Here is a 26,752-nt window from a genome sequence, read left to right on the forward strand (position 1 = left end):
TTAACCAGCTAAAAAAATCTCAGAGATTGTTATTTTTCCTTCTTTGACTGGAAAGTTTCTGACCTAATGTACCTGGCCTAGATGATCTTGCTTGTCAGTGTCTGTCCTTCCATTTCTCTAAGCAGGGGGAGTCAACCCAGTTGAGGTCATGGTCTTGATTTCATTAATCTTGCATCATGAAGCAACCTTGTGATGTAAGTAATCAGGCAAGTATGTGGAGTGAAAAAAAGTCTCAGAACCTAGAGACCTCATTCTCCCTGCTTAGGAGTGAATGCTCCCTCCTTTCAAGTAGATACGACCTTACTCTTCTTCCTCTGGGAAATTTCCACTCTAGAACCTTAGTGGAGCCATCTCTATCTTTGGGGGTAATCTGGTAACTGTATTTTCTGGGATTGGGAGGAGAGGATCTTAGCACCTCAGGATGGCCTGAAGTCTGATTCAAGACCCTGGAAAGCTCTTTTATCCTAATAACAGAGTCCTGGAAAGATTTCTCACTGCTAGACAGCAGGTACTTGTGCAAGGAGTGAAATATGTGGCAGGCAGGGGAGAATGGTCTAGAGCTGTGAGAGGAGCAGGTGATGGGGAAAGCACCCTGATGAGCCAGGGAGTGGCAGGGAGATAGGGACCAGAGGAGTGGCAATGAGGACTTTAGCTAACAGATAACAGTTGAACAGCACAGGGACTTTATATCACTGTCACCCAGAGGCTGTTGTGTGAATTCCCCAGCTCTAATACAGAGTCTGATGGACAGTCATAATTCCTTCCGAATATTAACCTATGGATCTTCTGTGCATGTAGATGTTAAATAGTTGCTTGATGTCTGGTTGGATATTTGGGTTATGAGACAAAATGAGTTCTAGCAATACACTTCTAGCAGATAAGAAATCATCAGAAAATGTGGCATTTATAAAATGTAATAATTGAAAAAAAAATACTGGTGATAAATCATAATGTAACTAAGCTATGAGAGTTACAGCTGCTTGGTTTCTTTCTTTTTAAAGAAAGTACTTGGGGTCAAATAGATCATAATAGATCTGATGAAAGAGAATTTTTGAAAGAAAGAACTGCTGCTGCTCTACTTAGGTTTGGCTGCAATAGTGAGTGACGTTGTAATTATTTTTCTATTTCTGAACACACAGGAGACTTAGACCACCACTGCAGTTCTTATGAAATGTTTCTTTCCGTTTATTCATTAGTAAATATTAGCTGATGAATGCTGATAAATATCTCTCCATTTCAGCCATCTGATTCGCTGTTTTTGAAATGGCTGTTTACATTGTCGAGACCCAGCAATTCCAACAATGTTATCATCCGAGTGCAAGCAGCCAGTGAATTTTTAGAGGCTGTCTCAGATGGGCCTATGTGGATGGGAGGCTGCTCTTATCCTCTGCTAATAAATGCTTCATCTTTGCTTGTTATTGTGGCAGAATGGAAATGGTGCTTAGGAGCCTGGCTGTGAGATTGCAGCAAATGGCTGCAACCTATGTTTAATGTAGTGACGCTAATGAATTCTGAGAATTAATTTTCAGCTAAGAAAGCATGATGGAAGATACTAGAATTTCAAATTAGATAATGGATTGACTTTTGTCAAGGCAAACATACATTTTTTTTTATCTCTACTTACTTAGCCTTTCTGTTACTTTAGATCCAAAAAATAGCAGACCAAATGTGATACTTTCATCATACCTTATTTGGAACCCATCTTGTAGTAGATTTGCTAGTCAATTTTCTCAGTTCAAACTAATGCACTACCTTTTTCTTTTTTCTTTTTTTTTTTTTTAATTTCCACAAGCCAAACAAATTGGCTGAATTTGCGGGTGCAGCACATTTACTGGTTTTATGAATAATTGCAGCATGGTTGATGTTTGACAGTGCCTGAGCTAACTATTCCAAACTGGTCTTAAATGAACGCTCAGATGAGAAGCTGAAGATATTTTAGTTTTCTCTTTTCCTCAGAAGCAAATCCTTCCTTAATAGGGCTTTTAAATGTTGTTTTTCACTTGTACAGTGCACATGCTGATTTCAGAGTATTTTGTGATGAGTGAAATTGTGAAAGCTGTTTTGTTACTGTACTCCTTCAAATGTTAATATTACTGAATTTTTGTTAATTACTTCTTGATTTCTTTTTTTCTGGCCTATATGTTAGATACATCTCCTCACTGAATTTACTGGCAACGATGAACTCAGACACCCATATAATTAACATTTCCACACATTCTAATTCCATCAGAGTGCAGGTCAGTAGAAAACTTTGTGATAGTTCTCACCTTTGTGCAGGATTTAGCATTTCAAGAGCTGATATTCTATATTAATTTTATTTTTTTGAAGAGCATTAGAGTGTCAATACTGCTTCCAGGAGGATGACGATGACACCTTATTGAACACCTGCAGTGACACTGGCAGTCTGATGCATCATTTTTCATTAGCACTTAGATGGTGGCCCAAGAATTGTTATTTTACAGATGATGTTGATCAAGAACAGCAGCAGCAGCAGGCATTCATGCTGCACTAAAAGCAACACAGTTGAACTGACAGTGTGTAGAAGCAGAGTATTAATAGGTCTTTCCTACATAGAGAGGAATAAAGACAAAGGAATATGCACTGAGAAACATAAGGGCTGTGTTTTCAGTGTCACATGACAGCTTACCATGACATTCCATCACAGCAAGCCTGGTGAGACATCAAATTGGCACAGAGTATTTGAGTACACAGTGAGCCCACAATACTTACAGTGACTAAGCTGCAAGCTGTTTACTGCATTTGAAGCCTTGTAAGGAGTAGTTTCTAGAAGTGACTGTGTCAAAACTTCTGCTATTTAAAGAAGTGTGTGCCATACACACTTGAGTTCCCTGTGGCCTGCCTGGTCTGTCTGATGCTGTGTTTTTAAAGTGCCAGGAACTTGCCATTTGACTTGATGAATTAAACCAACTCCAGTGGAAATGTTCATTCCAGTCAGTCTCTTCCCTGAAGTACTGACATAGAAAGTTACAGACATGAATTTAAGCAGCTCTCCCTCACCCTTGCACAGCTGTTAGTTACTTGCTCTCTGCTTTGTTGTGTCATCTCATTAACCGTCTGAAAGGACTCTGTTCTTCTGATGCAGGCACAAATTTGGCACAATAGGAGGTGTGCTCTGTCTCAGCTTGGAACAGAGTTTGATCACAGAATCATGTTGATGTGCCTTGTCTCATTAACTTAGTCATCCTGAGATTTAGCAAAGTTTTGGTTGTGTTTCAAGCAATATCCTACATGAACACAGACTGCAGCAATATCCTACTACCAGAGAATGAAGGCTGCATTTATATGAGACAGTAGAAAAACATCAATTGTTGCAAAGGTGAAGCATGCACACAAAGTAAATAGTCAGTGGGGGATTGGCAGGATTATGCAACAGAAGCAAAGATAATCCTAAAGATCTCCAAGATCACATCCTTCACAGAACTTACCTGTGCTCATTAAAACATCTGCCAGACCTAAAAAACTCCAATTTCAGGTGTGCAATAGAGAAGCTAAGAAATTTTTTCTCCGAAATGTCTCTTCTTGTTGGGCTTCCACTATGAGTGCAGTATCCTGGACATTTGGATGTTTCGCCTAGGGGCTATCTATACAGAAAAACTCTCACGCAACTTCTGTATCCTGTCTGTTGAGTGTCTCTGTGGGTGCATTGTTCAGAGCTCAGAGAATTCATATTAATAACTGCATGCTACCAGGTCAAAGGTTTGTATGTTCTTCCCACTTTGATAAACACAAGATATCCTCTCTGGAACTGTGTAATTTTTTGAAGAGAATCCATTTAAACTCTAGTGTTATTATCTGAAAAGCAAGTGCCTTTTGTGATAGGACAAGAGATAATGCTTTTAAACTAAAATAGAGTAGATTCAGACTAGATGTCAGGAGGACATTTTTTACGTTGAGGTGAAACACTGACACAGGTTGGTAGATGCCCCATCCCTGGAAACACTCAAGGTCAAGTTGAACAGGGGTCTGAGCAACATGATATAGTTGATGTCCCTGTGCATTGCAGGGGGTTTGGACTAGATGACCTTGAAAGGTCCCTTCCAACACAAACTATTCATGACCCTATGACATAGATTCACTTGGATTCAGTTATAGTACTGAAAAACTTCAGATGAAGTCAAATTTAATAAGAACATTTATATATTAACAATAAAACAAATACTGTAAATTTGGAATTATTGATAGAATGGTAAAAATCCTGAGTGCATGGGCTTTTCAGACTGAAATCTCCACTTCAGATACTTGCCATCAATCTGTGAATTTGTGTAACGCGTAGCATTTGTTGTTTTGTTCTGTTTTCCTCTGTCTTCCTGATTAATGTTGTCTTTCTTTTCAAATGCTTTTTTCCTTTTTCTCAGGAAACATGAATTTAAAAAGGATTGGCATGGACCATATTGTCTGTGTGGGTGTATTGGCTTTTAAAATTTGCAGATTACAAAAAAGAAAAGGGGTAGGGGGGGTTGTCAGAACCTGTTCAAGGCTAATGATGGATCTTTTCATGGAGGGGAAGGACTGGTATTTATAGCCTTGCACTCAGAGGGATGGAGATAAAGCAGGTTGTGTTGCTTTAGTGTTTCTATCAGGAGACTACAGTTCTAGCCTGTAGCAAAAATCCACCAGAATAGTTCCAAAACTGGTAACACATTTTACAGACTTTCTTTTCTGGACTAGATGTACAGAAGAGGTTTGCAAAATGGTTTTTGGGAACCTAAACTATTAAAGTTATGTTCAAAGATATTTCAGGATCATTTTAAGACCAGACTTTAGTCTTCAGTAAAGTCTTTGAGGTGAGGCTAAACTTTAATAACTTGCTAATGTGTTTGGTAGTATTTTAAATCAATTAATGTGTATGATTTTTCGTAATGTAGTTTAAATTTTGTACATTGTTACTTTTATTACTAGAATATAAAATATAATTAAAGTTTCATTGAACTTTTGGCTAAAATGATAGTCTTTATTTGTGATATTTGGCCCTACAAGGGAAGTACTTTAGGTAATTATTCAGCAAATATGAAATGAAATTGTGAAGTATGTAATATGAATGCATCTCATCAAATAAATTCATCTTGAGCTATAATTTGCTAAAATTATAAATACTAGAAGGGAGGTATATACTGAATTGCAGCACTTCTTTTTCACATTCTCAAATAATTTCAATATCATTATTATTTGAGCAAGATGAACAGAATGTTTTAATATTATTAATTAGAGGATACTTGAAAGCAGTGTTATCCTGTTGGACCATTCTTCTGTTTGAACGGTATTATTTCAGCTTTATTATGCAGAAAATAATTCAACTTGAGTGATGGCTTCTCCAAATTTAAATCTTGATTATATAAATTAGCATGGTACTTTATTTTACGCTGATTTAATAGGACGTATTTCTTTACTCATTACTAGTTCACCTGTTTCTATCACAGAAAGAACTTTGGTACCCTGGCTAGCATTTAATTCTGACTCATTCCTTTCTCTTCCAGACTGAATTATACAGGTTGGCAGTTTTTTTTATAATTCTTATGCTGACAGTCATCATGGCGATATAGAATATCTACCCGTAACATTCATTTTAAAAACAAAGCTCTATATGAAGTCATTCTGATTAGTGTTGTACCACAGGTTTCAGTAGTGGTTTTAATAGGCTATGTCCTATAGTTCATAGTCAAACTCTCATCAGAGAGTAGGTAGAAAACTAAAGTGAATGAAGTATTGTCTATTCATCTTAATTTTTATGTGTATTAACTGTACAGCTCTTACAGGATACAATGTCATTTTTTCCTTTTATCTAGTTACAGTTAAAAGAGAGATTAAAGAAGCTCAAATTTGTAGCCTTTATACTTGTATACTTGTGGAGTGCATTCACTTAGCTAAGTATTTTATGCCAGATTTATTGCAGTGTGGAAGAGTCTTGTTACATAATGAGGAACTCAAATAAGTGGAAAAAAAACCAGAGTAACAGCCACACAGTAAGCTGACTCAGTTCATGCTGTAACGAAATAAGATCATTGTCTGAGACCCCTACTTGTCTGTCACAGGTGTCTAATCAAAGATTTTGAAAAGCGTCCTTCAGTCACCCATCTTTTGGAACATCCGTTTATTAAACAAGTACATGGTAAAGATATGTCTCTGCAAAAACAGCTGGCTGAGCTCATCCAAGAACAACAGCAGCTAGGCTCCGTAGCCAAAACAAGGTACTGTACCAGCTACAGTAGCAACATATATGCTACAGCCCTCCTTCCCCACACTTACACTGGAAGCACAAATTGAAATTTCGCATGAGGCTTTTACTGTTTTGAATGATCATATCAATGTGTTGTTTGGCAGTATTTTTAGCAATAAGTGCTGCTTGCCATGTGAATGTAAGAGACGTGTTTTCCTTTTAATAATTTTTAAAGCTATTTTGATCTGCTGTAATGCAACCTTCTTTGCCTTTTTTTCTCCCACTGAACTCTGTTCTATACTTGTTCTCATTTGGCTTGGTCGGAAAGATGTTGATAATTCCAGAATGTTCTGATTTGTGGAAATACACGTTGGCATGAAAAATTATATCATGCTTTGGTAACAGATCTTTAAAAATACAACTGTGAGCATTCAAGTGTCTACTAGAAAAAGTTAAGAACAGAAAATTTTGAAGTTTGCTGTTTGATAAGTACTGGAAGTAGTTGTTTTGTCTGTAGTTTAATAACAACTTCTATTTTTTTCATTCAGCCCAGTAATTAATTATAAATGTGCTTAAAAAGCAATGCACGTTTATCAGCAGAAGTGGCATCTTTTGAGGCTGCTTGTAAATATGTCTTAGTTTAGTTGTTGTCCAGAGGGTGGCAGAATTTCACTATTTCAAAAGAGAATTAAATGCAAATGAACACACTGTCCCAAGCTCAGCAATCATTCTGTAATATGAAATTCTAGAGTTAGATAAGCTCTGGCCCATTATTATAAATAACTACTTACTAATGTTGATTAAGTAAATTAGATGTTATGATTCATAAGTCATAAACATGTATATACTTACATGCCATAAAACTCTGTGGCTTAAATGCTAAAGGCCCAAACAAAAATGTATAAGTTAAAATAAAGGAATGGCTGTTAAGTACAGTTTCAAGGTGAAGTTGACTTCTGTGGGTGGTGGGTTTTTGTTTGTTTGTTTTTGTGAGGTGTGTGTGTTTGTTCTTGTTGTTTTCTTTGTTTTCTGGGGAAACATACCTGGAAATGCTCACTGTGGGCGAGGGAGTTATGCCAGCATTACAATAGAAGTTTCTGCTTTTTCTAGTTTCCTAAGATTCCTTCCCCATATAGCACCTCACAGATCACATTGCCTGCAACTATTGCATGGCTGGTCCAAGAGGTATAAGAATTTTTCCAGCTGTTGACCTGATTGCACATATAGACAGAGTGGAATGATCCTTGTGCTAAGAGGAGCTCTGGAATGGATTTGTCATGGTATTCCAATACATTCTTCTGGGATTGAGCTCCATATTGTGGAATGACGAAGAACCAAGACCAAGACAGCATTTCTTTTCTCAAGCCTTTTGATGTATTAACTGGGTGTGCTGCAACAGACAAGCTTCTGCACCTTACACATGACTAGAATGTAGGAAGGATTTTGCTTCCCAGCACCCTAGTATGAATCAGTGCTCATCTGAGGGAGTTTAACTCCTTGTCTGTCCCATCACCACCTAACCCAGCTTAAATATTTTATTTTCAAACAAAAATCTTTCTGATTGTTTTAGCATTATACTGTGGTATCCTTGCTTGTTCTGTGAAGCACCAGCCCACTGTGATCAGGGTTGAGAGCATGCTTAGTGAGGACAGAAATCTAGTTATTGTTTACCACTGAAATCTACAACATATTGTTCAGAATGATATTCTAAAGATTTTGAACTTGATCAAATTGGTACAAAGTTCAATGAGATAGCAAGAGCATATCCCTGCAAAATACTAAGTCTGTGGGCCAGACAGTTAATACTGGAATAGGAACATAAGATTATTACAGAAGAACCAACCACCAAGTACATCTAATTGTAATTTTCCCCAGAGGATTGACATCGCCTCATAATAGTAAAAGACTTGGCTCTGTAATAGGGCTATTGTACCCTCTAGGAAAATTGTTACCAGTTAAAAGCCTTTAAAACCTCTGTAATGCATCTACAACATAATTTTCAATACAAAATTTGACATGCAGAAGAACATATGACCAGATGATACTGTAGAATATTGTGGAGGGCTTCGGTGGATCAATGCCATGTTTATTCCTACTGGGTCCCTCGTGGAGATGCTCAGGCGGTGCTCTGGCAGCACCCACGTGTGCACACAACCTCACCCTCACAGGTGGTCGCGAACAGCCGCTCACACCCACAGGCCGTGCATGAACCAGAGACAGAGGCGAGAGGGGTTCTCTGCGTGCAATTCCGAGGTGTTTAATGGCAGCACCCCGAAGGGAACAGAGGCAAGAGGAACCCAGAACCAAAAGCCCGCGCTGGTTTTATCCTGAAAACTCCCAGAGGCGGGCAGAGTATCCAAAACCAGTAGTCTGAGGGCTAGGGGGCAGAGACAAGGTTGAATGATGTAACAGGGGCCAATGGGAAAAGGGATGGGAGGGGGGAGAGGACCAGTGGCCAGCAGAATCTAGACAAAGGGAGAATCTTCTAGCACAGTGTTGTAAGGAGAGACCACTTTTAGGGCAACTTGGGGGGTGTAAAGTGGACTTAGCCACCGCAACAGTAGAAAATTTACGGACATTCATTTGTAATGATCATCTGTAATGATTCATTTGTAATGAAGTCATCTGAGTGTATAGTGACCACATCAAAGTAAATAAGGCCAATTCAAACCCATGTTAAGCAAAACCTTTCTATTACAACATTGAATATAGCGCATGCTTTTTCTGTTTATTGATGCGCTCATGACAGGTACAATTAAATGTACATTAATTTCCTGGTGTTCAGAAATAAAGAAAAACAGACACCCAAATTTAGGAGTAGAGCAACACTACAGATCAATCATTTAAAAGATAAGTAAGAGAAAATGTTCTCAGACCACAGGCTGAAAATTTCCAGAAACTAGAAAATCTCAGTATGCTTGGGTTAACAGCACTTCTTCTTTGAGGTAGCCCAGGGAGTCACTGGTGATGACAACTGATCGGGAGGTATCTAAGTTTTGTCTTCATATGAAAGTCTTCCAGGGTGGTGCTTTGGATTTGTGTCTTTTGACTCTGCACTGACTCAGCACCTGTGGGGTTTTTAATAGGATTCTCTTTCCGATGGAGCCATGCCAGTTTTGCCTATTTTGGTGCATCACTTCAGGTTACTATGCTTGAGAACAAGCCTGCAGACTTGAAAGTCAGTAGTAATGACTTAGAGCATGTGAAAGAGAGACATGGAGAGCTTACCTAGCAGTGCACTGCTAGTGAAAAGGAGAGAACTGGCTTCTTTCTCTCATTTTCCCTCAATTCCCAGGAGCAAACTCTTGATGTCATTTTAATTTCAGCTTCAGTGATTGTCAGAAGCCTCCTGAGGTTGGACTTCTACAGTGAGAGAAAAAAACTAAGCCAATAGAAACACACAGATAATTTTCTACTCTGTTAGTGATTGCAGAGAGGTGCCTCAGGTGATATAGCTGAAGTGAAGGAGGGAATGCTTCACATGACCAGGAATAAGCAGGAGAGTTGTAGAAAGAAACAAGCTGGCCCCTTTTGGCAGGATTATTTGGGTTGGCCTCTGGAGCCACTGACTGAAACATCATTGTTGTTAGTTTTCCATGAAGCAACTTACTAGAGAATTTTATATTCTCTGATTTCCTTTAGGTTAAAAATTAATAATAAAAATAAAATGTTTATGCTAGTAAAAGACCACGTTTAAAATGACATTAACAATTCATCCTGCTTCTTTTATGAAAAAGGTACTCTTTGAAACTTTTCTACCAGTTTCCCTAAATTATTTTCATTGGTTGTGGATGCTAAAAGACAGGAGCAGAGGAATTTTCCAGCTGCTGAAGCATTTGTGAAGTTTTTCCTTTCTCATGCTTTAGCTGAGAAACAGAGAAATCCAGCTTCTCACAGCTTCTCTGTGAAAGCTTTCATTCTCATGCAAACTGGATGGACAGCAGTTTGAGAGAATGGAAACCATTTCTACACCTGCAAGCTGTTGTGAGAACAATGGAATTGTGAGAATAATATTTTGAAGTGGGTGGTTATACCACTCAGCCGCTTACTGTGGTGGGTGGCTAGCCAAGGGCCAATCATGGAATTTCTTTATTGCGAAACGCATTATATAAGATGAGTTTTTCATTAAATGGAGCGGAGCTCTTGCTTCGGCCATATCATCTGACCTGGTTTTATGTCGTGATTTTCACCGTTCTCTGGGGATAACAGCGGCAATTGGTGAGATGCAGATATCTTCTATCCTTATGCAAATAGGTGTTTTCTGAAAACCCAGCCAGAATTTCCACACTTGTAAAGAGGAAAAAGATTCTTCATCTGTTGGCATCTTTTAGATTGAAATTCTTGTGTTTTGCCATTTCAGCATTAGCACTCCACTCCTACATTGCTTATGTCTTATACTCTTGTGGGGAAAAACTTGGTGAGAAAGTCCAATGTCACAGCTGTGTAAGGATGAGCTCTGGCTATTATCTTTGTTATCAATATCCCTTTTATAAGCTGTCAGTTAACTGTGTGTGTTTTCTAACAATACCAAAGCATAATGGCTAATTAGCATCAATACACTTTCATTAACAGCTTTGACATAATAACAATTGTATGAAGTTTAATTCTAAGAAATTTATTCAGTGTTAAGTATTCCACTAGTTCTATTTTTATAAAAGTTCTTCAGTCCTTGAAAAATAGAGGTTAGTACATATGACAGCTGGTGAGGGGTCAGTAGCTCTGACCAACGAAGCTGTGACCGGTCCGGAGAGATGGTCCCAAAAAGAGACTGTCTTCCCGAGGCCCGGTGTCTTCCCTCAGCTGCTGGCTAGGAGGGCCCGTGCAGAAGCTGTCAGCTCTTTAGTGATTGTCAGCTCGTGATTCCAGCTCAGCTCTGCAGGGCAGCCTCCAGGCCAGACCAGGGAGAGAGACGAGAGGCTCATGTAGCTGTTCCACATGAGGCAGCTTTATTAGCTCGGCAAAGGGGAGGCCAGGGACGAGCTGCTCTCTGCCCTCACAGGGGCAGGGGGCTGGCTCTTACAGGGATACACAGGGGGTGGGTGTCAGAGGGTAAAGGCCAATGGGCTACAAAGGATCTGCATAGGGTCTCCCAGAGGATTCTGGGTTTGTCTTCTTCTCGCCTTAACTAGAGAGTAATTCCCTTTCCAGGGGAGTTCTGGTGGGAGGTTTAGGCACTCTCCTTATCTCAGCAGACGTCCCTCCAGGGCGGGGGCTGGGCATACCCCACAAGTACATCAGAACGTTGCTTCACGTGTTTTCATTCCAGCCATGCTGAATTATTCTTCCCCATCTCTTCTAAAGTCAAATACAGAATTCCTTTCTAACACATGGATACTAATTTCTAGATCATCTTGGGAGTCACAGCAGTCTTATTTCTATCAATATATAGCTGCCTCTAGGCAGGAAGCATTCCTTAAAATCAGAGAGGATGCTTTCACAGGCTCTCACTCATAGTTTTTTCCTATTTTTCCTTTTTTTTTTTACTTTCCCATTTCTGTATTCACACAAATACTGTACGATGGTTGTTCAAATGGTGTCCTTACACATAGTAAAATTGTGAGAACAAGAAATGTCATTCATTCATAAAGAATCATACCTCATGTAGCATAAAATTGGACAATGGAGGAAAAAAGAAGGAATCTAAGTTACAGCAAGGTGTGGACAACAGAACAAGCAAACATTGGTCAGGAATGAAAAGCAGAACTATAAAAACATTTTTTTTACAATAGTAATAACTGAGTCTTGATAGACTCAGTGTGTCTGAGTGTGATAAATACTGTATTTTCTAAGTAAAAAAGGGTACACAAGCTTACCATAAACTTGCTGTATTTCAGGGACAGGTTCTTCAAGATAAAGATTCATATGATTGCTTGTCAGTATAATACCAAGAATGTTTAGGCACCCCCCGAATTATAATGCAAAAACATAGTAGAGGTTTATGTTCTGTTCCTCATTCTCGCTCTAATTTGCTGTGTAATCTGTGTTCTATCACTTGCCCTCAATATTTCTCTGTTCCTTTCACTTAAGAAATGGCTATTAACAGCTTTACTTAATATATTACACCTATGAAAAAGAGGTAGCCGTTTGTCTGAGGAAAGAACTTAATCTTGTTCTATAAAGCTCTACTGTACCTGTGGTCACTGTAAACCTTTTAATGAAGAGAAACATGTATGATGCCTGGAGCTCCAGCCATTTCTATTTTCATTCTTCCTGCCCAAGAGTCTGGAGAAGGCTCTGGGAAGGCTCTAGGCAAAGATATGTTACAAATTATGGATATTATAAATTCTCCTTAGCAGTAAACATTTGCTTTGTTTGTGGAGATTATATTTTTGTTAAATAATGTTTAAGTGTGTTTGATAATCCATTAAGAGAGGATGTGAGAGAGCTGCTCACTTTCCAAATGTGCTTTTTGATGTCTTGAACTTATTCATGTGGTCGGTTGCTTTTTTGGTTCATAGTACAAGTGATTCCAACATACAGGCCAATTGCCAGCCTGCTTAAGGAGAAAGTTAGAAGAGATTTAGTCTGTTTCCTAATATTGCTAAATTTTAAATGACTTCATGCTGTCTACACTGGCAAAATGCACTGTGAAAAGTGGGTATATTCTCTGGTGTTTGTTTATAAACATCAAATATTATCCCAGGTTTTTTGCGCTTGTCAGGACTTTATCTCAAGCTGGCAAAGCTGGCAGCTGGTTCAGTGTTGAAAAAGTTGAAAAACAGATGTAAAAACTTTCAAAGCCTTTTAAGCTAGGAATTATACCAAGTTCCGTAAATAATGTTTAAAAATACAACAGAGCTTGTCATGGAGACATTTAAAAGGGAAAGTCATGTGGTACCCCAGTATTCTGTCAATTGTCCCAGCCCTTCCTTGCATAAAATATGATGATAAAATCTTGCATCCTTTAGGAAGACTTTCTCAAAAAAAGTAACCTCTCCATTTTATTCCATTAAAACAAAACAAAACAAAAAATGTTTCATGGCTTGTGAGTAGAACAAATGGAAAACTGTAGAATTTTAAATCTTTAACTGAAGGCCTTGAAAAGTACTGACCATCAGCAAAAAGGAACAAAATTAAAATGTTCAGTTTTTTTCTTTTCCCATTTAAATGTACAACAATTAAGACATTATCTACTTATGCTCAGTCTTAAAATAACAGATTGCTCTATCCAGAATAGCATGTGGGAGAAAATCTAAAAAAGAAATGTCATTACAGAACGTGAGATGGGGAAATTCAAATGTAGTAACAGATCTATTAACTGCCTTTTCACTGTGGTGGAGAAGCAGAACATCAAGGAGGAGAATACCTGATTAAAAGCTTAGAACTGCAGACAGGGAAGAAGAGTCTTCACAGAATGCGTTCTAAAAATTTTGCTCTTGGTAATATTCTTTGAAGCTGTCTTTCAAAAGTTTAGATACTGTGGGTTTCTGTGTGGCATTTGGCTGTTCTTTTGGACGAGATAATGTGGAGCACCTATATGAAATGCAGTAGATAAATCTATATTAATTTTAAAGTAACAAAAATATTGAATAATCACCAGTTGTCATCTACATTTATTTTGGTAGCCCTGTCCATCAAATGTCACTGGAGGTGAAGTTGAGAAAAACCATGGTCTTCTGTATTTCCTCAATAATCTAATAACTCCTGATGTAAAAGTTATATAGTGATGTTATGTTTGAAAGTTAATGTTGATCAAGCATTGAGTGGTTTGGGTTATGTGGTTCAAAGTGGCAGCTTCCCAATTATAGCATGTTTGAAGAGGCCAACTCCAGACATGGCTCATACTTCTCTTGGATGTTTGCCTACAAACTAGGTATCTTGTGTTCCTGTATGTAAATATGGTTCTTCATAGGAATCAGAAAAGATCTGCTAATCTCTAGTTTCAGTTTTTAAAAGAATGAAGAAACTTCAGCATTTGCATGAATATGGTTTTAAACAAGTTTAAGGTAGACAATAAAGAGTTTGGTGCTTGCAGTTTTGGGTGATGCTGGGTCAGTGTGCTACTGCTGGTCACCATTGAGAAGTTTGTTTCTGTAATGGGGAACAGACACTTGTGAAACCTTGCATCTTGAAGGATAAAATGCAAATCAGTACATCAGGAAGAATCAAACTTGAAGAAGCCTGGGGAAAAAATAGAAAAGGGGAAAAAAAAAAGAAAGGAGCATTTAATAGTTTGAGAAGGGCAGGTATGTTCAGTCTACCTTGTCAGGTATTAGAATGACGCTACAGTGTCTTGGCAGCTTCCCCCTTCTTATGAACCAGCTGGATTACAGCAGCAGTCCATCCAAGGAAGTAATTCTTACTACCAGATATCAAGCTTCTCTGCCAGCTCACATTTAGATTTGAAAGCAATTAACCACAAGGAACTTGATTGCATCCAGCCAGTCATTTGCTTTGGACTCAGAGATAGTAACAGAAACAGAACCAGAAATATTTCTCTGATGCTATACACAATGTAATTTAATGCAATTCTTCCAGTCTTCTTCTATATGAATATTAGGCAAATGAGTTTAAAATTCTTTTTTCCCCTTTTTAATATATATTTTTAAATCTCAAAGCTGCTGTGGCCCCTGAAAGTGATCCTGTTCTGAGTATGATGTATGTGTTTTTACTGGAGGTTGTAAACTATAGCTGTAGCATTTATATTGTAATTAAGGCTGTGTCAGTGCCTCTGTTATGACCTTGCTTCAACAAATTACTTAAGGCTGAAACTTGATGTAAACGAGCAAAATTAAGTCTTTGCAATGCATGGGAAATAGGCTGTGTATCTCTGCGTGGCAGTATCACACTCTCTCCTTTTTTCTTTCTCATTGTGTTGAGTATTTTTCTTGTAAATCTCAGGAATTAATTTTTAAATTGGCAATAATGTAAAGAAGACCAGATACAGAAACCATTGTACCTTTGTAAATCCTAGAAATAAACAAATAAACAGTAAACATAAATGCTTAACTGCACCAGGAGGCCACAGTAAAGGCCTCTTGAAAGGCCCTAAGGATGCTAGGGGTGGAGGGGAGAGAGATTAAAGAGGCTTCCCAATGAAGGCAAAAATTCTTGGTCTGTGTTGCTTTATTGCTCAGGTTGGACCTGCCAGCAAAATGACTTTTTGATCTAGAAGTCTGTGTGGTCCATCTAGCTTTTCTTTCCCCATCCCTTGATAGCAGGATATATGAGTGTATAGCTATTTACAGTGCATTTCTATTACTGTAACTGGTTACCTTCTTTCAGACTATCTCTACCAAAAGTAGAACAAATGAATGCTTCCTGACTTTTCATGAAATGGTTCTCCCAAGGGAGAAATGCTTCTTGCCTTTTGCGCCCCCTCCAAAATCCAAGAAAACTGTCCCTTCCAGCTATTCCTGCATGATAAAATGGTAATGGGTGGGTGCTTTGGAGCATAGGGCCTTTTTCAATAGACAGTGGTCATCACTAGATTTCTGGAATCAATCTAATGGTGCTCTTCAGGTCTCTTCTAACCCAAACCATCCTGTGGTTCTATAACAAAGTTAGGTACCTTGAGTGACGCCCTTTGCACCCTTTACGGCAGTTCTTTTGTTTTGTGAAGAGACTACATCTTGCAGGGATTGCTTCAGGAGGAAATAACATCTTTGATTTTCCTTTTGCTTAGAGTTTGTACTTTTTATACGTTGCCTGAAAGGAAGGGTAATTGAAAAAATGACTGATAATTCTACTTTTTATGCAAAATATGTACTGACAGTTATTTCCCCAATTAAGAATGTTTCCTTCTGCTTTTTAAGAATTTTAAAAATGTGTTTTAAAAGCAGATTGTATTTCTGATGTAAAATTGTGGAAATAATTAAAGGTTACTGCCTGTATTTTTCCTTCCCACTCTGTCAATGCACTGGAGGACATAGGGGTCAGTAGAAAACTGATGAGGCCAGCAGGAGATTTGAAGCTAATGTGATGTTATGCTCCTAATATCCTCTTCTTAATCATGTACTTAGGAAATTGAGTTAAGTGCCAGAAAATATGTGCACAAAGGTATATATGTTTTACTTCCATTAACTAAGACCAGTTTCCCTATTTATTTACATTGGTTTGAGAGGAACTCTTTCCAATAAAAAAAAATTGATTGGTTTATCACTTAAGGTGAACAAACAGCAGGAGTTTAATACACAATCAGATAACAGATTAGTTTACAAAGCCATTCTGCAATTAGACATGCTTAGGTTTGAATGTGCCCTCTTCCCCCTCCTCCTTGCACCTCTGGTAGATGCGTCCCTGCTTGCAGTTTGTTGCAATTCAGTATTGTGGCTATGATGTTTTGCTCCAGGAAGAAAAAGCTTCACAGATGAGTTATGTTAGCTGTAATGTTGAGCTGTTGCTTTGCTATTTACATCTTCATGGAGTAAAACAACTGTTAAAATATTTCCTTCATTTGTAGACCGAGGGGTGCTCCCATCTCGAAATGATTTACATTATTTACAACAGCATTTTTCTGTGCAGTAATAAGATAAAATAGAGGTTGAATTCTGGTTTGAAAGGGAAACAACACTTAAAAACCCTAGTAGTACATCGTGCATTCTTACTCCTTTGAGGATCTGGCTTGTCAGCAAAGTGTAATGTTTTTGCATACAGTGACTCAAAAAAAAAAGCCTAAAAGAACCCACAACCCAATACCTAATTGAAGACCAGGAAATGGAAGATTTAATTGAATGGAATTTTGAACAAATTCAAATGATCACTGTGCTGCCCACGGGAAATAATACCCACTATAACAATTTTTCTTTCATAGCTTTGTATTTGTGTTCGTATGTCCTCCTTTCATTGCTTCATATGTACAACATCAAGCAAACCACCATCTGTGGGAAAGTAGTGGGACTGTCAGCAAAACCTGCTGTCTTCCCACTGTTTTATTTCCTAGCTGACAAAACAGTTTGCACAGTTTTATTTAGTTATAATTCAAATAAACCATTACAGAATAGTTTTCTAGAGCTCACTGAGTAGCCAAAAGGAAATGAGGAAAATGAATAAAAATAGACATAAGAAAAATATGATCTTTAAATGTGATTCACAATTATCAGGGAAGCTGTACTCGTGGCTAGCACTCCTTCCTCTTTGTTAGAGGCTTTCCATGCAATAATTCTTCTGGTGATGTAATATCTCTTGGATATGAAAAAATTCTCTTTACTGAATAAAAGCTGATCAGCTTGAAATGTAGAAGTGTACATAACGGGGGAAAATGCAAATGCCTCATTGCTAATTTTTGAAAAAGGATTCCAAGAGCATATGAAGATATGATTAAAGAAAAAAGACCCACTAAATCTTCATATTAACCTTGAACATTATATATAAACAAGTGTTTCCTGCCAGGTTACTGTTCTGTTAGTGCTTGAGATAATGTTTAGCCATGTTTTGGGATGCTTGATCATGTGATTCTTACTTTCTACATGGCAACCAATGCAAAAACAATCTGTCAAGGACTGTCATTGAGGATCAATGCTAAGTGTTACTCAGCAGGATGCAGACTGTATCTCGGTGGGTGTCCTTCTACTATGCTTTGATTATGTTTGTTGTAAAGAAAAGCCTAGTTGCACTTACAGCATTCATATTTCACACCCTCTGTGGAAGACATGTTACAGCCTCTTAATTTGCTCCCGTTTCAACATGATGTGTTGTTTAAAAACATATACACCACATTTTCAAAGATTCCTTCAGTATAATCTGATTATAAAGGGGTTATGTGACAGTTTGTCTCTGCTGCTTATTGTGTGGGTTAAATCTCTGGAGACAAGCTGACTGAACATCCATACAATTTAAAGTCTGATGGCAGCTGTGGTTCAAAAATGTTGTTTTGGGCCACGTCTAGGGTCATCTGAGGAGGCACTTTGGCATACATCAAGGTAACAATAGGATTTTATACTACTTACTGCTTCTTATAACTTCTTTAGATGACAGTACTATGGCTGGGCACGTGGGGATAACATTTAATTAAACTGAGTGGTAGTTTATTAACTTAAAGCAAGGAGGGAAGGGAAAAGAGGAAGAATTTTTTTATTGTTTCCTGAGTGTGAGTGAGGAATAACTAAATCCTTGCTGAACATTGATAAATAGATGGGGTTATATATTGTGAAAGAGAAAACAGGTAGTACACTGGACAGCAAGCTGATCTATTGCTTTTATAAAAGGACATTGCAAGCAAAATTACACATTTCAGAGAGCATGTCTGAGTTTCTGCATGACAAAAACATTCACCCGTGACTCCCCCTTGCATCTTAATGTTTGCTGTCTCTAATACACTTTTATAACACTGGTGCTCTACTAACAACTTCCAGGCATGAACAGATACATACTAGAGGACCTTACCATGTGGACAGAGCTGACAAGTACTCTCTAGATGATGATCTGGTAAACCTAGAAGTTCTCGATGAGGTACTGTACTGTCTGAGTAGCAGTTTCTGACAATTGTACCTCACATTCTTGCCTATTTCTGCTTTTTAGGCCTCTCTTAGAAGAACAAAAATAGTTCCTTCTTGCAATCTTTTGTCTCATCAAGGCAAAGGAATTCTCACATGACTGATTTGCTGCCCTCACTTCGTTAATCTATGTAGTGGCATAAAAGTAGTAGCAGTGAACCCTATTATGTGGAAAAACTTAATTATGAGTGATGCTAGTTTAAATTATTTTTGTGAGTTTCCTAAAATGTGAAGTTTAGTCATAAAGATCTGGATTTAAGTGATTTTTTTTTTCTAAAATAATTTATTTATATAGAATAATATATTACCTGCAGCTTCTGGATAAAAAGTGGTAAAACTATCAATTTCATATTTCACAATATCCCCTATTTGCAGAGTATCTCTACATTTTTGTGTTGATAATCCTTAAATTACATGCCAGCAAGGAAAAGACATTGTAATCAATTGTGCTAGTGTCCTGTTTAAACAGTCTTTTACCACTACTTAAAATTTAATCCTTGAAAAATTATTATCCTTGTTTCATGGCCAAATAAAAAAAACTAAATGGACATGTACTATGAAGTGCAGCAATAACATGTACCACCATTTTCTCTTCAGAAGATTTGCTTCTCAGGCTGATATAAGAAAATATTCTAATTTGCAATTAGGAATTGCTGTTTAACTTAGTTTTATGACATTGGCAAGAATTTTGAAAATATTTGATTTTGTGGGTTTGGCATTTAAAAAATAATTAGTAACAATTACAATAAGTATTTCTTAAACAGTGTTCTCAGTATATTTACAAAAATCTTTCTAAATGGGAAAATACTGTATAACTATCAAACTTTTTGTCATCTTCTCAGGATACAATTATCCATCAGCTGCAAAAACGTTATGCTGACTTACAGATTTATACTTATGTTGGAGACATTTTAATAGCCTTGAACCCCTTCCAGAATCTCAGCATTTATTCTCCCCAGGTAAGAGAGATTCCAAGCTGAGGATGGTACTTGCTTTACATCTTGTATTAACACCACTAGCTAAAATACTTAAGTGATGCTGGAAGTTAGGAGCACAGACTGAACTTCAGCTTTTTCTTCTTCCAGAACGGTGTGGCTAAATATTTCTTTTGTTTTGTTTTGTTTGTTAAATTCAGTTTCATTTAATTTCATTCACTTCTTGGAGGCACAAATTCCACAGGAGGGATAGAGATTACCCCAGGTACAGCTGTGACTCTTGTCTAGCATTTAGGTCTTCTTTCTGGGAGCCAGAAGATGGTTATATGAACCTCCTCATGCTGAGGTTTTTGCTTGCTGAAGAATTGCTCTGACTATGGATTATTACATGTCCTGTGCCATCAGCTCTGGCTAAAAAGAAACAAATTAATCAAATTCTGTAAACATAAAGGCAGTTTAGTTCCCTACAAATATGAAGAGAGGTGGAGATAGAAATAAATTAGTCTCCATGGATGCCTAAATCAGATAGGAGGCCAGATTTCAGAGTCACTGTAAGTTTCTTTTGTATAAACTGGTTATTTCCTTGATTGAAGGCTTGTGTTTGAAATTCTCCTCCCTGTGGTAGAATCCTCTTCATTGTCTTGTGCAGGAAACATCAGAGTACGTTCTAGGTGTTGTAATTTGTATTCTGGAAATTGGGCAGTGCCGAGAATTACCACTCCTCTTCCAGGTGATTCAGTGGAAGTTCTGTGGTATAACAGGCAACTACCTTCTGTTGAACAGGCAGATAATAGTCACTGTCCTCTTTTCAGTTCTGATTTATGTAGCTAAGTTGCGTATTTTGACTACTGTGTATATTTCTTTAAATTTAGTTCTCCAAGCTTTACCATGGTGTGAAGCGTTCATCAAATCCCCCCCACATATTTGCCTCTGCAGATGCTGCCTACCAAAGCATGGTTACATTCAGCAAAGATCAGGTAAGAATCTGTTCATTTTGGTTAAGGTTTTATATTAATCTGACTGCCACTGTGCTACAGGGCAGAACAATGTTCTGTTATGTTGTATTTTGGTAAATTTTTTCTTTAAGCCTTTTATTCGTATATCAGCAAAACGAGAGTAGAAATCTGGTCAGATCTGGGAGTTCTGAAGAGGATACAGTGATGTAAAAGAGACTGAAAGGTCAAATAAGATGATGGAGGTACCTAATCAATATAGTTTCCTGGACACCCATGAAGTCCTGGCAGTTGACTCCAGCAGCAAAGTATTGCTGCACACTGTTTCTAGGCCTGTCTTGACTTAGGTATTTCAGTAATTTACATTTGTGTAAAATAGGAGGTTCTCAATGCCATAGCAGGTTAACACAGTTTCAACCACTTTTCTATTGCAAAAAGATGCTAAGTCCAAAAAATAGGAACCATTAATGAATTTTTTAGTAAAATAAATTAAAGATGGGTCTACTGTAAATGTAATAAGGACACAAATCCAATTATATTGCAGTGATTTTAATGAGAATAAAATACCATGCTGTAGAAGATTTTACCACATTCTTAAGATTATAACTTCATACTCTTTCTAATTTGATGTGCTGTGTGTACATGAATATTGAAGGCTGATAATTATTTTTATTTATAAAATCCTCATGATTTTACTCTTCACATCACACAATAATTCATAGAAAATGTTTTCTTAAAGTCACAAAAATGAAATAAAATAATGAAAAGCCTGAAATCGGAAAATGCCAAGAAAAGGAGACACATAAAAGAAACATTAAAGATGAAGAAAACAGGAATTTTACTGATTATGTGGAAGTACACTGGCCTGAGAGATGATTAATACTTCTTTAATGACTTACATGTTCTTTGATGGAGGCATTAAAGAAAACAAGTACTCATGTAGAGTAACTTATGTGAGAACTTGTTATCTGAGGAAAAAGATTGGTAATTACATCGGCTCATCAGGCTAACTTTGTGCATCTTTATATGTTTTGTACATCTTTAGAAAATAATCTTCATTCAGCTCTAAATCATTTTCCTGTTTCCTGTTTGCAAAGTATTACAGGAGCTTGTTTATCTCCATTACCTGGCCAGTGTTATGTTGGTTCTTCATATAAAGGTGCACCAGATAAGCACTATAGCCAGACTGAAAATGTATTGATTCTGTTTGTTTTATCCATTGAGCTTTCTCCTGTTTTTTTTCCTGTGAAGCTTGAAAATTCAGTCTAGTATTTCTCCTGAAGCAATAGTCAAGTTCTGACCAATTCTATAAGGTCTTATGGGCCTTAACTGTGTAAACTGTTGTGCATGACTTCCCTAGTCACACAAAAGCAATTAAGTTGGGTAGTGTAATTGATGTGCTACCTATTTCCAGGAGCAAAAATAACTGACAGAAAGCAAATAAATGAGCTGCAAATGTCATATTGCACACATTATGTAAAGTTGGTCCCTGCACCTGCTGTCAGGCACCACAAGGTACCACCAGATAACTGCTGCATCTTTCAAACCTTTTCACAAGTCTCAGTTCCATATGAAGTGCCATTGCAGCAAGTATTTTAGAACCTTGTATCTTTTCCCAGCCAAGAATCTTGTGTATTCATGGTATCATGCCAATAGTTCTCAGATGTTTGCATAAAAACATGTGAACCTATGCAACTGCTCAGTGTTAACATTTTAATTATATGTCAGTTGATACTTTACCTTAAGTAGAATAATATTTGTACTGATGGTCTGTAGAATACATGGGAAAAAATGGGCAAATAATAAATGCTGTTAGAATTCAAACTTTCTATGATCTGCATTTTTCTGTGTTCCGGTGAGAACTGGCTTTCAACTTCCATTTTGCCCATGAAGCATAAGAGCAGAGAGAAGGAAAGTGATTTAGACCATTCTAGCTAGTCTCTTGAGTCTGGAAGCCTTTTGAAGCCTATAAAATACCATGTGTTAAGGACTGCTCATGCAGGAAGGAGGTGGATATGTCCTCTCAGAATCATCCAGTGAACAGATGCACATTTTTCTGAAATGTTTAGGTGCTAGTTTGCTGTTCTAGCTTGAATATCAGCATCACCTACAGAATAGCCACTTTACAAAGGACCTATTATTTAAGATTATTTTTCAGAGCAAACTCTTGGTCAGTGTGTTAAAAAGAGCTGTACCCTGTGATTCATGTTAATTCACATGAAGTCAATGCAGTGAGCTCAGACATAGTCACTTGTTTATGTGTTCTAGGCCTTCGAAATTCAGTCACTGCTTCAGACATGCACCTTGTGATCAGGCGTTGCGAGATGCGTTTTAGTAATCTAGGGAATAAATTATTACACTGAGCCTTTGCTTATCTCTCCTTTCAGAAGGGAGTTGACTCCTAAAGTATTCTGTACTTTTGGCACTAAACATGAAATAACAGGTAGGAGTGGTAATAGAAGAAATTGACCATGTGGTGAGCTATGCACTTAATTTTTCTTTTGTGTGTGTGTGTTTAGTGCATTATCATCAGTGGGGAAAGTGGTGCTGGAAAGACAGAAAGTGCCCATCTGATCGTCCAACATTTGACCTTCTTGGGAAAGGTATTTCCCAGCCAATTATGTAAAATTATGAAGAAATCTTCCCAACCCTACCCCAATGTTCACTTTATTTAATCTTTAATACTTAAAGCTGTTCATGTGAATTGTCACACTTGATTTAGGGACTTAGTAATCATGCATGTGAGATTATTGAATTAAGATGCAAGAGTATGATTCACACCAAGCCAGTCAATAGTTTTTTTAAAGAGAAGGTGCCAGATTCTCAGTGTTCAGTACCTGTAGTTATGTACAGTGTTTATCACATATAACATTGTTTATTTATACAATAAAGAATGACAAATATTGCTGTGGCTCTAATCTTAGAAGATCTTACACATTTAAATGTAATGAGTAATGCTATTAGCACAAAATAATGGGAAAATTAACCATGTCAGGTTAACGTGAAGTAAACATCTTTAGTCTACTGTGGTTTTGGTACTCTTAACTAATTATAAAACAAGTCAGAGATGGAACAATTGCAGAGAAAGAAGAATCTGTATTTTTCTACCTGTGGGAGATTTTCTTATCAGTTTGTTGGACCTCTTGGTGTATAAATATAAAGGTTAGCACAGTACCTAATTCCATACAAGCATGAGAAGGGGATTCTTTGCTTCTGAAGCAAGAACTGGATTGTGGGTAAGCATGATATTCTTTTAATTATCCTTCTGATTTGTATCTCTACTGTCAAGGCCAATAACCGTGCTTTGCGTGAGAAAATTCTTCAGGTGAATCCTCTGGTTGAAGCATTTGGAAATGCCTGCACTGCCATCAATGACAACTCAAGTCGCTTTGGAAAATATCTGGAAATGATGTTTACACCTACAGGAGCTGTAATGGGGGCAAAGATTTCTGAATATCTACTTGAAAAATCAAGGGTCATAAAACAGGCTGTGTAGGTATATTAATTGTCTGTCCTATGGCATTTATATAGTGTTTGAATTAATTATCAAAAATTCTTTGGTTTAGGTACTTTTCTGTCTTTTGTTAAAAAAATAATCCTTTGTACAGTGCTATGACAACAAGAATAGTCAGGTTCTTTTGGAGTAGAAGCCAGAGTCACTTCATTCTTTGGAGAAATGTTGTGTTCACTGGGTTTTCTGTGTTGCACAGCTGTTGATCCTACACTACTAAAACAAGTGGGAGATTTGCTACCTTGCTTCAGTGAGCTCATTATAAGAACTACTTTTACATGCATTGTACAAGATGCCACAAGAATAAACACAGGCGCTTTAAAAGGATACTTTTTTTTTTCCAGGGGAGAAAAAAATTTCCATATATTTTATTATATTTATGCGGGCCTTTATCATCAGAAGAAACTTTCTGAATATAGACTTCCTGATAAAAAGCCTCCTAGGTAACTATCACTCACTTGTTTTAACTGCTCATTGAAATTAGCTATTGATCAGCACTTGCTTTCAGTATGATGCCTTAAAATCTCTCTTAATCCTTCTCCATCCCTTAAGGATCTATTTTAATCCTCCCAAGGTGAGAAGAAGGTGGACACTAAGGCATTATATTATTTGTATTTGCTTGAAAAGGTGAACTATTAAAAGAGTAAGAGGAAGAACCAAGCTCATTATGTTGATGTTTTGTCATACTTCCAAATGCAGGCAACCCACCTTATGATTTCTTACCATACTATTTCAGGTTCAGGAAGAACCCAGAATATGCTTTGGAGGTTTTTAATTGGTGTTTGTGCTTTGGGTGCATCTGATCTCTGCTGGGTGAGGGGATGTGTATGAAATGTTGGTAACATTAATAGACATTAACAAAGAATAAGCAGATGTTAATGCAACAGAAACAAAAACTTCTTATGAATTAGCATCAAACTATATAATTGGAAGTTATTGAGATAAATGTTCCGTCCAGTTACTGAGGTATTTGCATTTAAGTCACTGGAGCTTGTATTGACATGTGGTAGTGTGATGCTTTCTTTCTCCCACTCTATTTAGATATATTGATAATGAAACTGGAAGAGTAATGCATGATATTGTTACTAAAGATTCCTATGGAAGACAATTTGAAGCGATTCAGCATTGTTTTAGAATTATAGGATTTACTGATGAGGTAAGATATTCAGTTGCTAAACCATTATTGACCTTCTTTATGAAAACCAGCTCCAAGTACTACCCTTTGGCTTTGTGGATGTACAAAATTTTGTAAGCCACAAAATCTCTTGTTATGACAGAATTGAACTGTGAAAGCGTAACCACACACTCAGAAGGCAAGACCAGCCTGAGGTCCCAGTTAGTACTCAGGCAATTCTGTTGCACCATTTCTTGTGTAAATAGAAGCTTACTTGAACTTGTAGAACTTGGTCTCAGAGAAAGCTACAAGCTTTAATAGCAATTCCAATGCCCATGTTTTTCTTTCATAGCCTAAATATGATGTATCTAACTGAATTCCTTCAAAGTGCTTCTTGTCTTCTTTTACAGGAAGTGTACTCAGTGTACAGAATACTGACTGGAATCTTAAATACTGGAAATATTGAGTTTGCTGCTATTTCTTCACAACACCAAACAGATAAAAGTGAGGTTCCTGACCCAGAAGCCTTAGATAATGGTATATACTCTTTAACATTGTCAGTTCTGTAAATGCAATTTGGCTCTATTTGTGGTAGTCTCTAGCTCATGGTAGCAGTTGGTCAATGCTGGTGATTTCCACTGCATAATCACAGTTGTGTGCCTTTTTCCACTGTCTTTTAGCTGCTGCATTACTAAGCATTGGGTCAGAAGAACTTCAAGAGGCCCTAACCTCCCACTGTGTTGTAACACGGGGGGAGACTATTATCCGAACAAACACCGTGGACAAAGCAGCGGACGTGCGAGATGCCATGTCTAAAGCACTTTATGGGCGGCTCTTCAGCTGGATTGTAAATCGTATTAATACACTGCTTCAGCCAGATAAAAATATATGGCAAGTTACACATCACTGAATCGTGTACTTACTGTGCATATGTCTGATGGGCTCATCCATTTGTATATTGTGATTTTGCAGAAAGAGTGCTGTGTTTATTTTGGCTAAGGCTTCAAAATGGCTTTCATGCTGTGATACTGAATCCTGTTTCCAGGACATTAACCCCATCATTTTCGAAGAGCTGAATAGAATTTAGCTACTGAAGTCAATGGAAATTGGGTGGTTGAAGTGCTGTACAATTTTTTTTAAAAGATGCTTCCTATGTAGTGAACATGAAATCATACAGAAGGACGCTGAAAAACTTCAGTATGTATTCACAGTCGTTAACAGTCCCCCTGCGTTTGTAAGGAAGTAATAAATGCAGACTTCAGATTATTATTATTGTGCTGCTACTTGAGATGTGATTTTTTTTTTTTAATAACTACAGAAACATTATACTGTGCATCCTTATGATTTCATTGCCAGGCACTGATCTGGCTGGTTTGATCTTTTGAAGAAGCTGTAGAGATTTTAGAAACAAGAGAACCTCTCAGGTGCTGTGAAAATGCCTCTGATCTGAGATGTCTACTTGCTACTTTGCTATGTCATATAGACATATTCTCATCCATTTCATGCAGTTCTGGTGGTGACTGTGGTATGAGTGTACTTGAGTTAGCCCATGGACTTCTAACAGTCCAGCTTGTAGCAGCTGCAGACTTGGTAATTACCCTTCTGAATGAGTGTAGCAAAAACATACCAT

General features: G+C 37.4%; 1 protein-coding gene across 22 annotated transcripts in view; it reads left to right on the top strand.

Annotated features, from left to right (window-relative positions):
• The window catches only part of MYO3B (myosin IIIB), a 248,769-nt gene that overhangs the window by 80,247 nt on the left and 141,770 nt on the right, over positions 1-26,752 (top strand). For 19 of the 22 annotated variants that reach the window (XR_002047282.3, XM_019290511.3, XM_039554756.1 and 16 more), the window contains 10 exons: positions 6,051-6,206; positions 18,469-18,565; positions 19,452-19,568; positions 20,417-20,521; positions 23,017-23,100; positions 23,787-23,989; positions 24,353-24,451; positions 25,050-25,164; positions 25,533-25,659; positions 25,803-26,013. Coding sequence is in view for 21 of the 22 variants with exons in the window: in XM_019290511.3 (XP_019146056.1) it covers positions 6,051-6,206; positions 18,469-18,565; positions 19,452-19,568; positions 20,417-20,521; positions 23,017-23,100; positions 23,787-23,989; positions 24,353-24,451; positions 25,050-25,164; positions 25,533-25,659; positions 25,803-26,013 (1,314 nt within the window). In the remaining variant the exon portion in view is untranslated. The remainder of the gene's footprint in view (positions 1-6,050; positions 6,207-18,468; positions 18,566-19,451; positions 19,569-20,416; positions 20,522-23,016; positions 23,101-23,786; positions 23,990-24,352; positions 24,452-25,049; positions 25,165-25,532; positions 25,660-25,802; positions 26,014-26,752) is intronic. The other 3 variants (XM_039554758.1, XM_039554757.1, XM_039554759.1) reach the window with 3 other exon arrangements.

Source organism: Corvus cornix, chromosome 7 (genome assembly GCF_000738735.6).
Source record: "Corvus cornix cornix isolate S_Up_H32 chromosome 7, ASM73873v5, whole genome shotgun sequence".
Taxonomy (NCBI): Eukaryota; Metazoa; Chordata; class Aves; order Passeriformes; family Corvidae; genus Corvus; species Corvus cornix.